General features: G+C 41.6%; 1 protein-coding gene across 3 annotated transcripts in view; it reads right to left on the bottom strand.

The window, feature by feature from the left end:
• ASPM (assembly factor for spindle microtubules) overlaps positions 1–13,767 on the bottom strand; it is a 67,436-nt gene extending 53,669 nt beyond the window's left edge. For all 3 annotated transcript variants that reach the window (XM_067729813.1, XM_067729814.1, XM_067729812.1), the window contains exons 1-3: positions 13,291–13,767; positions 2,748–2,891; positions 1,099–2,593 (exon numbers count right to left, since the gene is read on the bottom strand). In XM_067729813.1, the coding sequence (XP_067585914.1) occupies positions 1,099–2,593; positions 2,748–2,891; positions 13,291–13,575 (1,924 nt within the window). In that variant the 5' untranslated portion in view covers positions 13,576–13,767. The remainder of the gene's footprint in view (positions 1–1,098; positions 2,594–2,747; positions 2,892–13,290) is intronic.
• Positions 13,768–15,736: the final 1,969 nt, after the last annotated feature.

Here is a 15,736-nt window from a genome sequence, read left to right on the forward strand (position 1 = left end):
CTCTCACTGTAACAAGGAGAACTCTGGGTGGGATAGTATGAAAAACGAACTTCAAGCTGTTTGCTGCTGTTTGCTTTCTTTTCGTTTGTTTTTAAGGAAGGAAGGAGAAGCAATAGTCTGGAAGCAGATATGAGACGGCGGGCGGTCCATTGTCCCACCGAGATACTCAAGGCCAGAGGAGCGGGAGAGAAGACAGCCAGTGCTGGAGAGGGTTGCATGAGGGCAGTGTTCTCGGGGGAGGGCCAGGCTCAGCATGGGAACAGGAGTATCCAGAAGACAGGTGCTAAGGAAGGGCAGTGAGTCCACAGGGCACAGACCCTGTAAAGAGCTGCGGAGAAGGAGTGGAAGATGGTCCCATTTAGGCGGTGTGCAAAGAAAAATGAGATAAAATACAGAGGGGGATATTTCCTAGGAGTCCTAGAACTCTTTTAAAATTACCTGTTAAATAACCTGTGTGGTTTGTTTCCCTGTGGGGACCTTGATTGGCGTCTGAGGGAACTGGGATTAAAAGGTCATGATGGGATTGGCCCTAACAGTTTTCAAGGCAGACAGCGGTAGTACGGCTGTGAGCGCTAGGGAAGGAATGGTGAAGTTTTCCCCAAAGGAATGAGGCGCTCAGGTGCCCCGTCTTCATTCCTAAATAACGGCCAAGTAAAGGCTGAGCAGAATGATGTCCCCGGAGCACGGGGAGTGTAAAGGCCTCCTCTGCATCCCCCCAGGTGGTGTGATGGGGCCAGGCATTCACTGGGTCCTCCCATCAGGGCCTGGACTAAGGTGAGGCACGTAAAGTACAACACTAGAGGCGGGGGCCAAAAAACTCAGTCATCAAGTATTTTAATGCAAAATTTTTTAAAAATCAAAGTTAATGCAGAAAAATCACGATGAACAAAACGTTAAAAGTTTAAAAAAGAACGAGATCACAGTGACTGCAGAATTCAGCCCTGCGCTACGTTTGCTCCATCTTCCACTAAGCAAATTGGTAAATGAAAAGTACAAGTAAATTCAAGCTTATCGATAGTAATTTACTAAACCAAAAGAAACAGAAAATATGCCCTGCATAGCTATACTTTCATTAAAGATTTTATTAACAAGACTCACCAGTTTTCTTCTTCAGCTTTAACTTCTCTCTGTTGCTAATACGTTTCGAGGTGGAGGTTATCACTTTCTTTGTGTTTTTAACAGTTGATGTTTTGGACTCCACAGGAGAATAATGGATCCTTTTGATTTCTTGTACTTCTGCGTATTCTGTAACTGTAACCTTCAAATTTGCATCTTCTGTGTTTCCCTCACTCTTTCTTTTACGAGCAACTAAAGCTACCTTTGAGGGAGGAGTTATCACATTTTTACAACTCTTAGGTCTACTCAGTATTAAATCTCTAGCTGGAAGAAAAGAATGAAAATCACCTTTCTCTTTGTGATCATCTGTTTCTTTTTCACACTCACCCACTACAATACTGAGACATCTTTTTGCCTTCGGTTTATCAGCCTCCGTTTGGTTTTCTCTGGCACAGGTGGGCTTTCTTTTAGTAACAGTGGCAGAAAGTATTGGGCGTCTCTTAAGAGGTTTATCGTGGCTGTGACTAGAAATATCCTGAACTGCAGAAAATTTAGGCTGGTTCCGTTTCTTAAAAGTATAACAACTTGACTTCATTTCTAAAGCTTTGGATTCTTCAAAAGTAGCTTTTGGAGATTTTGAACCCTGACATTCAGGAATACAAGGTAAAACTTCATTTTTTCTCTCATCCTGAGAAGGTTGTGAGGCCTGAGAATTTACATTTGATAATGGTGACAATTTACATGTTTGCTGAGATACACATATGTATGCCATATTATCTTTTAAAAATTGATTTGGGGATAGAATTGGATTAATTGACTCTGATTCTAGATCCTGATTTAGTCCATAATTATCATTTATGAAAGAATCTGGACTTAAAATTGTCCGATAAATTTCACATACACCTTTTGACTCCAAAATCACAGGCCTTGAATTACCTTTCACACACATACCTGGTGAAAGACACATCACTAATTCTCGTTCATTATTAGCTGCACGGCTGTTATTCACAAAGGACTCCGGACTTAGAAAATTTCCTTGGCTTTGTGTGATGTTCAACGTTGAAGAATAGTTTGGGGTAAGAGTAAGTTTACTGTTCTCTTCAATTTGGCCACTAAGATTATTTATGGAGTCAAAGGAAGTTTCAGTTATGACTGTCTCATTAAAATGAAAATCGTTTACAATGTTGGCACCTTCTACTTTTAATACTTCCCCATTTTCAGATGCAGGAAGGGATGTGTAGGTAGTAGACTGATGGACAGAAACTGGCAAGCAGGTCTCCCCATGGCACTCTTGGAAAGTGGGACTGATAGGTGATATGGGTATTTTATTTTCTTCAAGGATTAAAGAATTGTTTTCTGTTGGGGAACAGCTTTCGTTCGTAGCCAGATTCTCACATGCTTGTAGTGGGCTCCTAACTCTGTCAAATTTTGAGGAAACATTAAATGTTTTATTTACATTTTGAATATTTGAAATCTTCTGGTTATGACCTGAAGAGGCTGATATTTTCTTTTTATTAATGGTATCCCAAAGACTCCTCTGCAAAAATAAGAAAACATACAGATTAAGTTGATAACTATTGAATAGTACCTTTAAGCAAAATTATGTATGCTACCTCAAGACTGTTAACAAAATAATTTTTACATATTATTATTTTCCTAGAGTAAATTACAGAATGATGAAAACTTAGTACCTTTTTCTTTTTCGGCTCTTCTGCATTTCCTAGTAATATAGCTTGGTGTTTCAGAACATCATTTACAAGAAATGTCACGACCTCTCTTACTCGGCCTCCTTTTAACGGTGTCCAGGTAATAGAAATAACAATTTTTTCTTTAGGCTATAATCAAAAGAATACATTTTAAATGACTATAACAGTAGTGATGTATAATAACCAAAATATATTATATGCAACTTAGAATACAGTAGATGATTAATAATTGTTACTCACCAACACTCTATACCCTAACAACATTTAGAAATCAAATATATTTTCCTACCCTATCTCATTTCATTATAAGGAAAAAAGTTACTAGCAATAACAAGCTTCACAACAAAATAAAATTATAATAATCACTCAGTGGTTTTTAAAAATTTAATCACATATTTCCACTTCTTTAGAATATGTACAGAACCTCTGTACATATATAATGTACAATATAATGTACAAATATAATGACCTTACATTAGAAAGAATTTTTCAAAAAGCAATGTAAAGATGATCAGCTAAATTCCTTGCTCTCCACTTCTCTAAAGTCCATATTATCATTATTGATATTTGTTAAATACTTTGTTCCAGGCATAGTTTCAGGTATCTAATATAACTAGTCAAATCCTCACATCCCTAGGAAGCAGATACTGTGATGATGCACGTTTTACAGATGAAGTAATCAAGGTCCAGAATGCTTTAAGTATTTTGCCAAAGTCATACCGCTAGTAATTAGAACCCAGGCAGCCTGAGTCCAGAGTTTAAACCTTAACATCTACACCCTACAGCCTGGCAGGAATTTGCAAAATGCAAAACCCTCACATGACAAAACAAACTCTGTCTTTGTTGTTTTTCAGGGGGAAAAAAAGACAAGTTTTGTTTGTTTGTATGTATGTATGCATGTATTTAGACAAATTAAAATAGAAGTTTTACTGCAGAAGTTGTATTATGGTAATGCTGGAAGGGAGGAGAGATGGTAGACCAACTACCAACATTAGGACCCACGATCACACAACCCGAAAGACAAGAAATAGTGGAGCTGAACTGGTATCAGCCTCACAGAGGAGGTCAGACCTTTACAGCTTTTCCCCTGGATAGAAAAAGCAATTCTCCTGTCCTCTTCATAGTACCTGGGCTTCTCAGAACTCATACTCCTAGAGTTTAGTTATACAGGTGCCTGTTTTTAGTACCAAGCTTGCCTGCCATATAATAAAAGTCCTTACTTTGATATCTGTCTTTTATTCCCTTCTCTATGCTTGGCCATGGGCCCAGTAGAAGCATACTCCAGTTTCATGATACTGAATGAATATCTTTGGATCTTTCTTGTTGAATTATGCTAACTCAGTTAAGTGACCAGCTACAGCAAAAACAACAAGAATAAAATCATAAGAAAAACTCTGGTGAAGGCTAGCCTCCCCCTTGGCTGGCCTTGCAGAATTCCTGAGCTTCTCAACAACTGACTATCCATAATTAGGTGAGTGTCCGAGACTCACTTTCAGAGCTCTGAAGGCCTCAGTAGATGGATAAACTGGAAAAATCTCAGTCCCAGAGACCACACACACCATCTTCAACCCACCTGTTGTTATCCTAGGTCAGATCAGACTCACACAACTCTAATAAAAGGAAAGGGGATTATAAGCAAAGGTTAGGGTTGGAAGATCCCCCGAATTTAGAGCTTAAATGGGCTTTGTCTCATTTCACTAAATATCAACTCATCACTTTGTTAAATTAATGTTTAACAGCACATCTGTGGTAGGCTAGATCATTTTGGTTCCAGGCTAGGATGTTTCTGGTTCTGTGATGTGTGCTCCCCATATAGAAATCATTAGGTCAGTGAATGTTCTTCCTTTTTTTGTCATATACAGACATACCTTGTTTTATTTTTCTTTATTTCGCTTCATAGATACTGCATTTTTTTTTTTTTTAATAAATTGAAGGTTTGTGGCAACCCTTCATTGAGCAAGTCTACTGGTGCCATTTTTCCCACAGCATTTGCTCACTTTGTATCTCTGTGTCACATTTTGGTAATTCTTGCAATATTTCAAACTTTTTCATTATAATATTTGTTCTGGTGCTCTGTGATCTTTGATGTTAGTATTGTAATCGTTTGGGGTCCAGGAACTGAGCCCATAGAAGACAGAAGCCATCACTGAGAAATGCTGTGTGTGTTCTGACTGCTCCACTGACCAGCTGTTCCCCCGCGTCTCTCCCTCTTCCTCGGCCTCCCTGTTCCCTGGTTCCCTGAGACACAACAACATTGAAATTAGGCCAATGAACAACCCTGCGACGGTCTCTAAGTGTTCCAGTGAAAGAAAGAGTCGCATGTTTCTCACTTTGAATCAAAAGCTAGAAATGATTAAGCTGAGAGAGGAAGGCACGTCGGAAGCGTTGACAGGAGGAAAGGTGGGCCTCCTGCGTCCAGCTGTGAAGGAAAAGGAAACGTTCTTAAAGGTGATAACCTATTTAAGATCATTTAAAACTCAAAATGGAGCAACTGTTGTTCAGGCATCCAAAATGGAACCTGGTGGCCATCGTGGATGTGGTTTTAGACACATTCCTGCATCAGTAAGAACCTGAATTTTCTGAACGGTATCAGACTCAAGGATACTGAGGTAGGAGATAGACGGGCCCTTGGGCTGGACAGCTGGTGTTTGTAAGCGGAGGAAAATCTGTTCTCCCTGGACACTCCAAGGACAAAGTTAATGGCAGGAGCTGAGCTCTGCTGGAGTAACAAGATAAGATGACCACTCCTGACTCCTTGGGGGTCAAAAAGGAGGGGGCACCACCCCATAATAGGTGATGCCAAGCCTCTCACAGCCCCTGTGATGGAACCCATCTTGGAAAAAAGATGCACGCACATGTTGGGGAGGGTCCTAGAACAGGTCATTTGTGGGAAAAGAAGTGAGATAATTGGCCAAAGGTGAACAAAGACCCGGAAGGACTGTCCTATATAAAGGGTTTAAATCGCCTCTTCACTGCACTCCTCTTCGTTAGGAAGGACACCCACACCCTTTCTCCCCAGGTGTGTATTGCTTCAGTCTTAAATAAACAAACTGCTTCTCTGTGTGCTCTCCCACTTGTTGTGCTGTGTCTCTAATAATAAACTTTGTACCTGTTTTTACAGTTTTTGCCTCCTTGAAACATTCTCGCTTTCAAACGGGGGTAAGAGCCAGGGCCACTCTGCTTCTAGTCTCTGGCCCCTGGTGGTCTGGCAGCTAGGATTCCTGGTTTTCATCCAGGTGACCCAGGTTCAATTCCTGGGCAGGGAACTAAGATCTTGCTTCAAGCCACGGCTCACTTCTGTCTCTCTGAAATCACTACTACCAGCCGTTCTCAAAACAGTATCTGCTAGAACTGCCAGCTGTAACATTATGGTCTCAAGGCCTCCCCTTGTAACTCTGCAACCCTTTTGGACCCCAAAAAATCCTGGCTTAACAAGCACCCTTACTTCTTGCCAGCTCCAATCCTAATCCTTGATGAACAACTTACGTCACCTTCCTGTTTTTTGCCTTAATAAGCTTTCTTCATTTTGTAGTCTGATGGAACACAATTCAAGTACTTTTTGGATCTGTGTCTCCTGGGCTGGAGTCCTAACAAACCCAAATAAACACCTCTTTATTTCAATCAGTTCTTGGAATTCTTGGTTAACAAAGGAAATTAAAAGTGCTACTCCAGTGAACACAAGAATGATAAGAAAGCAAAACAGCCTTATTGCTGACATGGAGAAAGTATTAACGGTCCGGATAGAAGACCAAACCAGCCACAACATTCGCTTAAGCCAAAGCCTCATCCAGAGTTAAGATCCTAACTCTCTGCAATTCTATGAAGGCTGAGAGAATTAAAGAAACTGTAGACGAGTTTGAAGCTGGCAGAGCTTGGTTCATGAGGTTTAAGGAAAGAAGTCATCTTCACAACATTAAAAGTGCAAGGTGAAGCACTAAGTGCTGATGTAGAAGCTGCAGCAAGTTATCCAGGAGATCTCCTAAGATAATTAATGAAGGTGATTGCACTAAACAAGAGGTTTTCAGTGTAGAGGAAACAACCTTCTACAGGATGAAGATGCAATCTAGGACTTTCATAGCTGGAGAGGAAAAGTCAATGCCTGGCTTCAAAGCTTCAAATGACAGGCTGACTCTCTCCTTAGGGACTAATGCAACTGGTGACTTCAAGTTGAAGTTAATGCTCGCTTACTATTCTGAAAGTCCTACGGCCCTTAAGAATTATGCTGAATCTACTCTGCCTGTGTTCTGTAAATGGAACAACTAAATCTGGATGATGGCACATGTCTTTACAACATGGTTTACCAATATTTCAAGCCCACTGTTGAGACATACTGCTCAGAAAAAAAGACTAAATTCCTTTCAAAATATTATTGCTCACTGACAATGCACCTGGTCACCCAAGAGCTCTGATGTAGCAGTGAGATTAATGTTATTTTCATGCCTGCTAGAACAACATCTATTCTGCAGCCCATAGATCAAGGAGTAATTTCGACTTTCAAATCTTATTAAGAAATACATTTCATAAGGCTATAGTTGCCATAGATAGTGATTCCTCGGATGGATCTGGGAAAAGTAAATTGAAAACCTTCTGAAAGGGATTCAGCATTCTGGATGCCATTAAGAACATTCATGATTCATGGGAAGAGGTCAAAATATCAACATTAACAGGAGTCTGGAAGAAGTTGATTCTAGTCCTCATGAATGACTTTGAGGGTTTCAGTTACTTCCTGGAAGTAACTGAAGATATGGTAGAAATAGCAAGAGAACTAGAATTGTAATAGGGAAGAACAAATCTGACTCCATATTAGATCTGTTTCTTTTACTTTAAACTTTGTACTCTATTGCTTTTGCTACAAGTTAAGAATGTTGCCTATAGCCTGAAATATACAGGATAGCCCATTCTCAAGGCTCTGACCTTTAAAGGCATAACACTTTTCCATTCATATAGAGATTCAAAAGCTGCAGAACAGAGAATAACATTTGTCTTGTTGGAGGTTTATAGGAACATCATGACCTGACCTACAGGGACAGCTGCGAGAGCAAAGGATTCTGACACCAAGAAGTTTGCAACAACTAACAAGAGACCCTCCCCTTTTAATATAAAAGAAGCCTGAATTCTAACTCAGGTAAGATGGTTCTTTGGAACACTAGTCCGCCATCTTCTTGGTCAGCTGGCTTTCCAAATAAAGTCACTATTCCTTGCCCTAACGACTTGTCTCTAGATTTATTGTCCCGTTGTGTGGTGAGTAGTACGAGCTTGGACTCGGACAACAGATTTAAAAGTGGTGCTTGCAGATGTGACTGAATTGCTGCAATTTCATGATAAAACTTGAATGGATGAGAAGTTGCTTCTTATGGATGAACAAAGAGAATGGTTTCTTGAGATGGAATCTACTCCTGGTGAAGATGCTGTGAAGATTACCGAAATGACAACAAAGGATTTAGAATATTACATAAACTTAGTTGATAAAAAAAGGCAGGGTTTGAGAGGATTGACTTTAATTTTGAAAGACGTTCTACTGTGGTTAAAATGCTATCAAACAGCACCGCAGGCTACAGAGAAATTGTTCATGAAAGGAAGAGTCAATCAATGCAGCAAACTTCACTGTTGTCTTGTTTGAAGAAATTGCCACGGCAACTCCACCCTTCAGCAGCCACCACCCTGATCAGTCAGCAGCATCAACATCGAGGCAAACCCTCCAATGAGCAAAAAGATTACAGTTTACTGAAGGCTCAGATTGTTCGCATCTTTTAGTAGTAGTCTTTTTAACTTAAGATATGTATATTGTCTTTTTAGACATGATGCTATTGTACACTTAATAATTACAGTATAGTGTAAACATAACTTTTATATGCACTGGGAAACCAAAACATTCTTGTGACTCGCTTTACTGTGATTTTCACTCTATTGCAGTGGTCTGAAACTGAACCCACAATATCTCCAAGGTCTGCCTGTACAACTGACTTAATGGGCATATCTATCAAATTTTGTTCTTATTGAGATTCAAATGAAATTATCTGTTTAGGATAAATTCAAGAGTGTGAACTCTTACTACTTGCTTCTCAATTTATATATAGAAAATTTTAAAAGGGGGTGTCCCTTCTAAAGAGTTACTGTTATTTAACAAATAGTTATTGAGTGCCTAATGGCATACATAGTGCCTGACACAGGATAGGCATACATTAAATATTTAACTGACAAAATTATTGAATGAATGAAAAGTAGACATGGTCTCTGGCCTCAGGGACACTATATTCTTCTCAATAAAAGAAATTACAAAATCTAAGTGAAAAGATAAATACAAAAATACAAGTCCCCAATACTGTTATCAATAAAACAAAAAAAAGGTTTGAGAGAGCCAGAGTGAAGGGACCTATAATCTCTAACTGGGTGATCAGAGAGTATACTACTAATTTTTAAGCTAAGACAAAGTATATGAGCAATTCAGCAGAACGTGCCAGCATGTACACAGCCCTGAAACAAGAAATTGCTTAGTGTATCCCTAGAAACAAACAGAGGACCAGTGTGGCTTCATGTTAGCGGGAAGGCAAATGACCTGCGATACATGAGGTTGGAGAGAGAAGCAGAGGACTATGGTATATACGTAATCTCTTTAACAGATTTGAACATTATAAACAGCATTACTTAGGTGTACATTTTGTGGCTGCAGAGGCTTTGTTTTGTTTTGTTTGTTTGCCTATTTTCTTTAAGGCATACCAAAATGAAGTGCTAGTCTTTTTATCCTTAACTGAAAGGTTAATCAGCTAACTCAGGAGGAGAGCACATTGGGAAGAAGATGCTCAGAGCGCTCATCCCCTTTTCCTTTTCCATGCCCCCTCCTCCATCCACCTTCCCATGAGGAAGCCCTTCGTTAATCTGTAACAATCCATAGACTGAGACAGTGAGAGCGACTCAGTTCTGAAAAATATGTCAAGGGATTTATAACTGATACATGCTTTTTGGACTGCAGTGATAGTCTAGCTACAAAACTTCACCTTTTATGGAGACAAATACCCTCAGAGGTGTAAAAACAGAAATAAAACATAAATCATTTTACTTTTTCCCTTTTGTAAATCTTTATTTGGTCTCCCCTGCCCCCCAACTCCACCCTTTAAAAAAATTTCTTCAGTAACTCAAACAAATGAAGGAACAGATCTGTTACACTACTTTCTTTTAAATATGCCTCTATTATCTTCAGTAATGGCATTCTTGGATATGCATCACTGTTAATTTTTTGAACAGAAGCATTGCCATGTGTCTGAGATAAGAATCTTACTATTTTATCTAGATTCTGAAAGACAGCAGAAAGTCAGAATTACAATAAAAAAAGTGGACTGCATCTCCCTCCTTTGGGAGAAGATTAAAAAAATGTTGTCAATCAATAAACAAGATGATCTCTCATAATTCCATCTAGTTCTAAGATTCTGTGGTCTTTGTTTACAAACTTTTTATTAGTGACAAATCAGAAAATGGTAGTTGCAGCCAGTGACAACTGAAGCTGCCTTGTTATTAAATGGATCTGGCCCGCCCCCTTGTGGCCATAAGTGCAATGACCATAACTGTCTGAGAAGCCTGGCTGTGAAGGAGGAGGGAAGAGTCAGGTTTGGGGCTGCCCTGCCAGTCAGTTCATCCAAGTCTCCCAGTCACATCAAATTAGCATCAAACTCATTGCACAACAGACGGGTGGCTTATTTTCTTGAAGAAGTGCGAGCTGCCTCATGTTAGCCTCTACTCGTTTGCAGAGCAAAAGCTCCTATTTCCAGAACTGGCACCAATGAGTCTGTTAAACCATCCAGTTGAGTTGTTCATAACCCTGGTTACAGAGATCATTTGAGGGGTTTGTAAAAAGTAAAAATGCCCCGACCCTCCTCTATGTCCTCCCCAGGAGTGATGCTGTAGTGGGGTCCTGGTACCACCGGTGGTTTTTTCAAAGCTCACCACTGAGGTAACGTGCAGTCAGGATGGAAACACCACATAGCTTAATCCCATTCAGTAGGATGGCTGGTGATTTTAACTGAATGTCATTATGAAGACTCAGACCCAAATGACAAATTCCCTACATTAGAGCAGTCCTATGCAGATTCTAACACACCAGTATTATTGAAGTTTTAAAAAGAATGACTAGGAGATTAAAAGAAACCCAAAAGATCATTTAAAAAAGTTTTCCTTGGATTGGCCCCAGTAAATCTGCTCTACAAAAATATCCCAAATGACAGTCTTCTGGTCCTCACTCCTTATTAGGCCTAGATACATTGTACTGTAGACCTATTTTTATACTAATTGTGAATTTCTGTCACTATTTGGCAAGTATAACACTTTACCTAGTGGTTCGTTAGATGCCATCTGCGTACATCGAGTTTTCTGCATTTACCCCCAGAAATTCACATTAGTGAGTGTGGAGTGGTGAGTAGAAATCTCCCTCATTTAACAAGCAATCCAGACAAATCTGACGCACGTGGTTGAGGCATCTCAGAGAAACGCTGCTTAGTCATACCGTGACACGCTAATTCACTGAAGGTGTGGGGTGTGTTGTAGTTAAGGGATGTTCTAATATTTATTTTCTACTACAGTGCTTTCCAAAATGTGGTCCCTGGACCAGTAGCAGAGGCATCACCTGGGAACTTCTTAGAAATGCAAGTTCTAGTCCTATTCTACACATATGGAATCAGAAACTCTGAAGGTGGGGACCCAAAAGTACTTTAACCAGCCCTCCAGGTGATTCTGATGCATTCTTAAATGTGAGAACCACCGGTCTCCTCAAAACAATCTCCTTGACAGTTGTTTGATGTAGCTTCTTCTTGTTCTTAGAATTTTTCCCTCAACCTCCTAACATGTCTTTAGGAAGGAACCATGTCTCACGTCTATAAATCAATATAAGGGAAAGCGCATGGGATTTAAAATTATAAGACCTGGATGGGAATCCCAGCTCTGTCAATTGCTATGAATAAAACCATGCATAAATATTTCCACCCTCTGAGCATATTTCCTCATTAAAAATCAGGAAGAGAACATTTATTCAGGACACAGAGTCCAGACTTTTGCTTGAAGCTTTCTCTCATTTGAGCACCATGCACAGCTGCAGTTGGCATTACTTCCAACCAATGGATGAGAAAATAGACACGGAAGACTCAGAAGAGTGAACTGAGCTGCCTACCCTGATCCACTGGACACAAACCCTTTGACAGTGTTGCCTTATCTACAAATGTGGATAAGGACTCCATGAGTTTGATGTAAGGATTAAATAAGGCAACAGAGTTTAAAAGAATTTGTAAACGGTGAACATTATGTTTGTATGTATTATCTTAGTGGCTTGGTGGGTTAAGTGGAATCAGCACACTCAGACCTGAAGCTGAGGGAAATCAACAGCTAATAAAAGACAAGTTTTGTTTTAAAGCAGAAACCATAAAACATCATAAAACAGATGGTTTAAAATATAAGAACAGTTAACTTTTACAGTATAAAAAGTATAATTCTAAAAAAACAAAACCCAAAAACTTTAGTTCCACAAAACAAAAAAGAACAAGTAGAAGCATTATGTAGATAGAAAAATGTATATATCTTTTCACGAAAAGAAAAGCAAACATTTATAAACTAGAGAGAAGGGGCAGGTTCTTAAGTGTAGCTGAACCACTGCTTAGCACAAGTCAACAGACCTCAGATTAAAGCCTCTTCTCACTGCCTTAGGAAGCGGTTATTTACATAAGGAGTGAGACTCCCTCAGCTAATTTTTGTTTTCTTTTCACCCTTTCAGAGATTCTAATCAATGGAAAGACCACAGAAATCAAAATAAGAAAGTAAATTCTCTAGATTTTGGTGACAGGAATGGGAGCATTACTCTGGCCAATGCAATGAAGAAAAGCTACCCACGAAGTTCTTGAAACAACATAAAATTAAATTTGAATCACCGTTAAAACTACACTACAGCAAACAAACAAAAATAAGATTAAAATAATAAGGTGTTCATACTGGTTGAAAACAACACTGAGGAAGTGTTTTTGGTTTTGTTGCTATAGACGTTTGGCCAAAACAAAGCTCACCGGAATAGTAGTTACCCTGACCCTGTGGAATCAGTTTCCCTATGGAAACTGAAGTGGATATTTAAGATGACTGATGGAAAGCAATTAAAAAACCCTGCTCTAACCAAAGTACTCCTGGCAGTTTTAAATACAGACAGATGGATGGATGGATGGATGGAGAGACAGATGAAAGATAAGAATATTGATTTTAAAAGTGCTATCCATTACTCTGGAACCGCAAGTCTTCTCGAGGCCTGAAGTCTATGAAAAACGCTTCTCTGCAACAGGAAACTAGGAAAGGGCTTCTAAGGATGCTCCGCGCAGGTGCGTGGACGCGATGTCACCGCCCAAGTCCCCGCTGACCAGGCTCCTCTGCCCCGGGGACCAGGGCTCACCCAGCGTTAGAGGGAAGGACCTGGCTTTATCTCCAGCCCTCAGGTCCGCTGCTGCTTGTTCCGAGGCCCCTCCCGGAGCGCGGCGGGGAGACCGCGGAGGGCCCACTCCCCTCCTACCTGCAGCACGAAGGCGCTCGGCCAGACGGTGAAGCCGCACTCGGCGGCCGGGCCACGGGACAGCCTCACGGCGGTCGCCTCCTCGTTGGGGTTGTCCAGGGCCAGGGGCAGCGTCCGCGAGGCTCCCAGGCGCACGTCCCCGAAGCAGAGGAAGGGCGACCTGCAGAAGTGGCTGAGGGACAGGACCGGCGGGGAGGCCGCCTCCTCCTCGGCCCGGGAGCCCCGCGGCCTCGGTTCCGGGGGGCTCCGTTCCCAGCGGTCGCGCCCCCGACGCCTGGTCGCCATGGCGGCCTCTGGGCCCAACGGGCTGCTCCGAGCCGCCGTGCAGGAAAGCCCACCGTGTCCTCTCGGGAAGCTGGGAGAATTGGAGCGAATTCGCCCCCCTTCTCGTGCGATCGCCGGGACCCGGTAAATAAGCCGGACACACAGACTCGCAAACTGGAAACAGGAGCAAACAGCGCAGGTTCTTTGCTCTGTTTAAACTTCCCGCCGCCACCAATGGGGGCGCTCGGACCCGCCCACCTCCCCGCGGGGCCAATCATCGGGCAGCAGTCCCGGCCAATGAGAAGAGGGCGCCTTATTTAAACGTGATGACGGCGGCGCCTGGCTCTGCGCGCGGAGGCGACAGTGGCTTCGAGGTCTCGGTGGCCCCTGAGGCCCGGGGCTCAGACTCGGAATTCGCCTTTCGGTTTTGTGAACAGGCTGCTTGAAAGAAAGAGAGTCACAGCACTTCCACCGTAAATGCAGCAGTCATTGCCTTGCTGGGACAGTGATTTCCCTCCCCCAGTATCCCCGCCCAGGGTCACAACCCTGAGCTCCCCGCAGAGGCTTCCTGGGCCCAAATGGGAGAAAATGAGGAAAATTAAATGTATAGTTAGTGTGAACGTGCTGATGTCAGTGCCTGACCCCAGCAGGGCCTCAGTGATACAGGGAGCAAAACTAGGTAAACAAACAAAACCTGAGATTCCCAGAAATTCATAAGTGATGGTCTTGACTGGCATTGCCCCTGACAAATAACTTCCGGTTTTCATTTTAATTGTAGACATCCGATAATAATGGTTATCGCTTACATGTTACTCTTTGCCAGGCATTGTTTTAAGCCCTGCACATATTTATCTCAACCTTCACTTCAACCCTGTGAGGGAGGTGCCATGATTCGTGCTTCACAGATGAGCGAGGCCGGCGTCCAGCCAGCCAGGAAGTGGCAAAGCCAGGAGACGGACACAGGCAGCTCGGCTGGTCTTGCTCTCACCCCTGCACCTACTGCCTCTAAAGACAGGAGAAGACTTTAAAAAATAACGTGAGGATGTGTGTACGCGTGCATGAAATATATCAAAAGAAATCTCCCTGGGTGGAAAACCAAAATGAGGAAGGTGGGATCTGAAATTATATTCGCTGACACCCATTTTGACCTGATGTTGAACCTGGTTATCTTAACGATACTGAATCAAAAGTGTTCATGGAGGTTTCTTAAAATCCTAATTTAGGATTGATGCACAATGAGACCACTACTCCATAATTTTTTAGCAAAATGTTAATGTGAACAACAATAACCTTCATATACACTTAATTTATATTTATTATTTCATACTGTGAATGTTGTTCATCAAATTAACATTACAAATATAAGCCCTTAAGCTTAAGTCACTGAAATGTTTGTTTCAACCCTTTTTAACATGATAGTAACACATCTTGTTTATCTATGCTCTCCCCTCACAGCTTCTCTTCATAAAGCAAAGCTGTTGACGCACAATTTTAGAAAATCCAGAATGAACTGTATGGATTATTTTTTATTTGCCCTCCACTTCCATCCTCCACCCTTTTCCAGCCTGCTCTTTGCTGTGGGATGCTGGCCTGTGTTCTGTATTTGCTACATCCATAGTTTTTTTTACTCTGTAGCTGCTGTTTTACTCAAAGAGAGAGGTAAGGGTACTTCCCCCATTCCTGCCCCTCTTGGGCTGGCTCCATCTCAACATTAAAATCACAAGTAGCTGGAGAGATGCCCTCTCCTCATGGGTCTCTGGGGATCTGGGTGTGGGGATACCATGGTGTTACTAGTCCCAGGATATGGCACTATTGCTTGTTTCCCTGCATCCCTGTCACATCTTTGCAAATGGTCCCTTTATTAAACTTCCTTGAATTCCACTAAATTGGAGAGGGCCAACTATTTCCTTAGTGTCCCTGGCTGATGCAATAGTGGCCTTAGGAAATTGCCTTTTAAGATCGAATTCTGAATTGAGTTGCTCCTATCTGAGGAGCACAGGGATAAACTCCTGCTAGCGAGAAACATCATGATAATCCACGGGATGCGGTAGCATCCTGAGTCCTCAAATCATCTATCTGTGGCGGCAGCATGAGATGAAGTGCATATGAAGGGCAATTTATTCAAAGATCAGGTGGCCGGGGCACACAGTGGCTATGCCAACACTTTATAAATGATTATAAA

The sequence above is a fragment of the Pseudorca crassidens genome, chromosome 2, assembly GCF_039906515.1.
Source record: "Pseudorca crassidens isolate mPseCra1 chromosome 2, mPseCra1.hap1, whole genome shotgun sequence".
NCBI lineage: Eukaryota > Metazoa > Chordata > Mammalia > Artiodactyla > Delphinidae > Pseudorca > Pseudorca crassidens.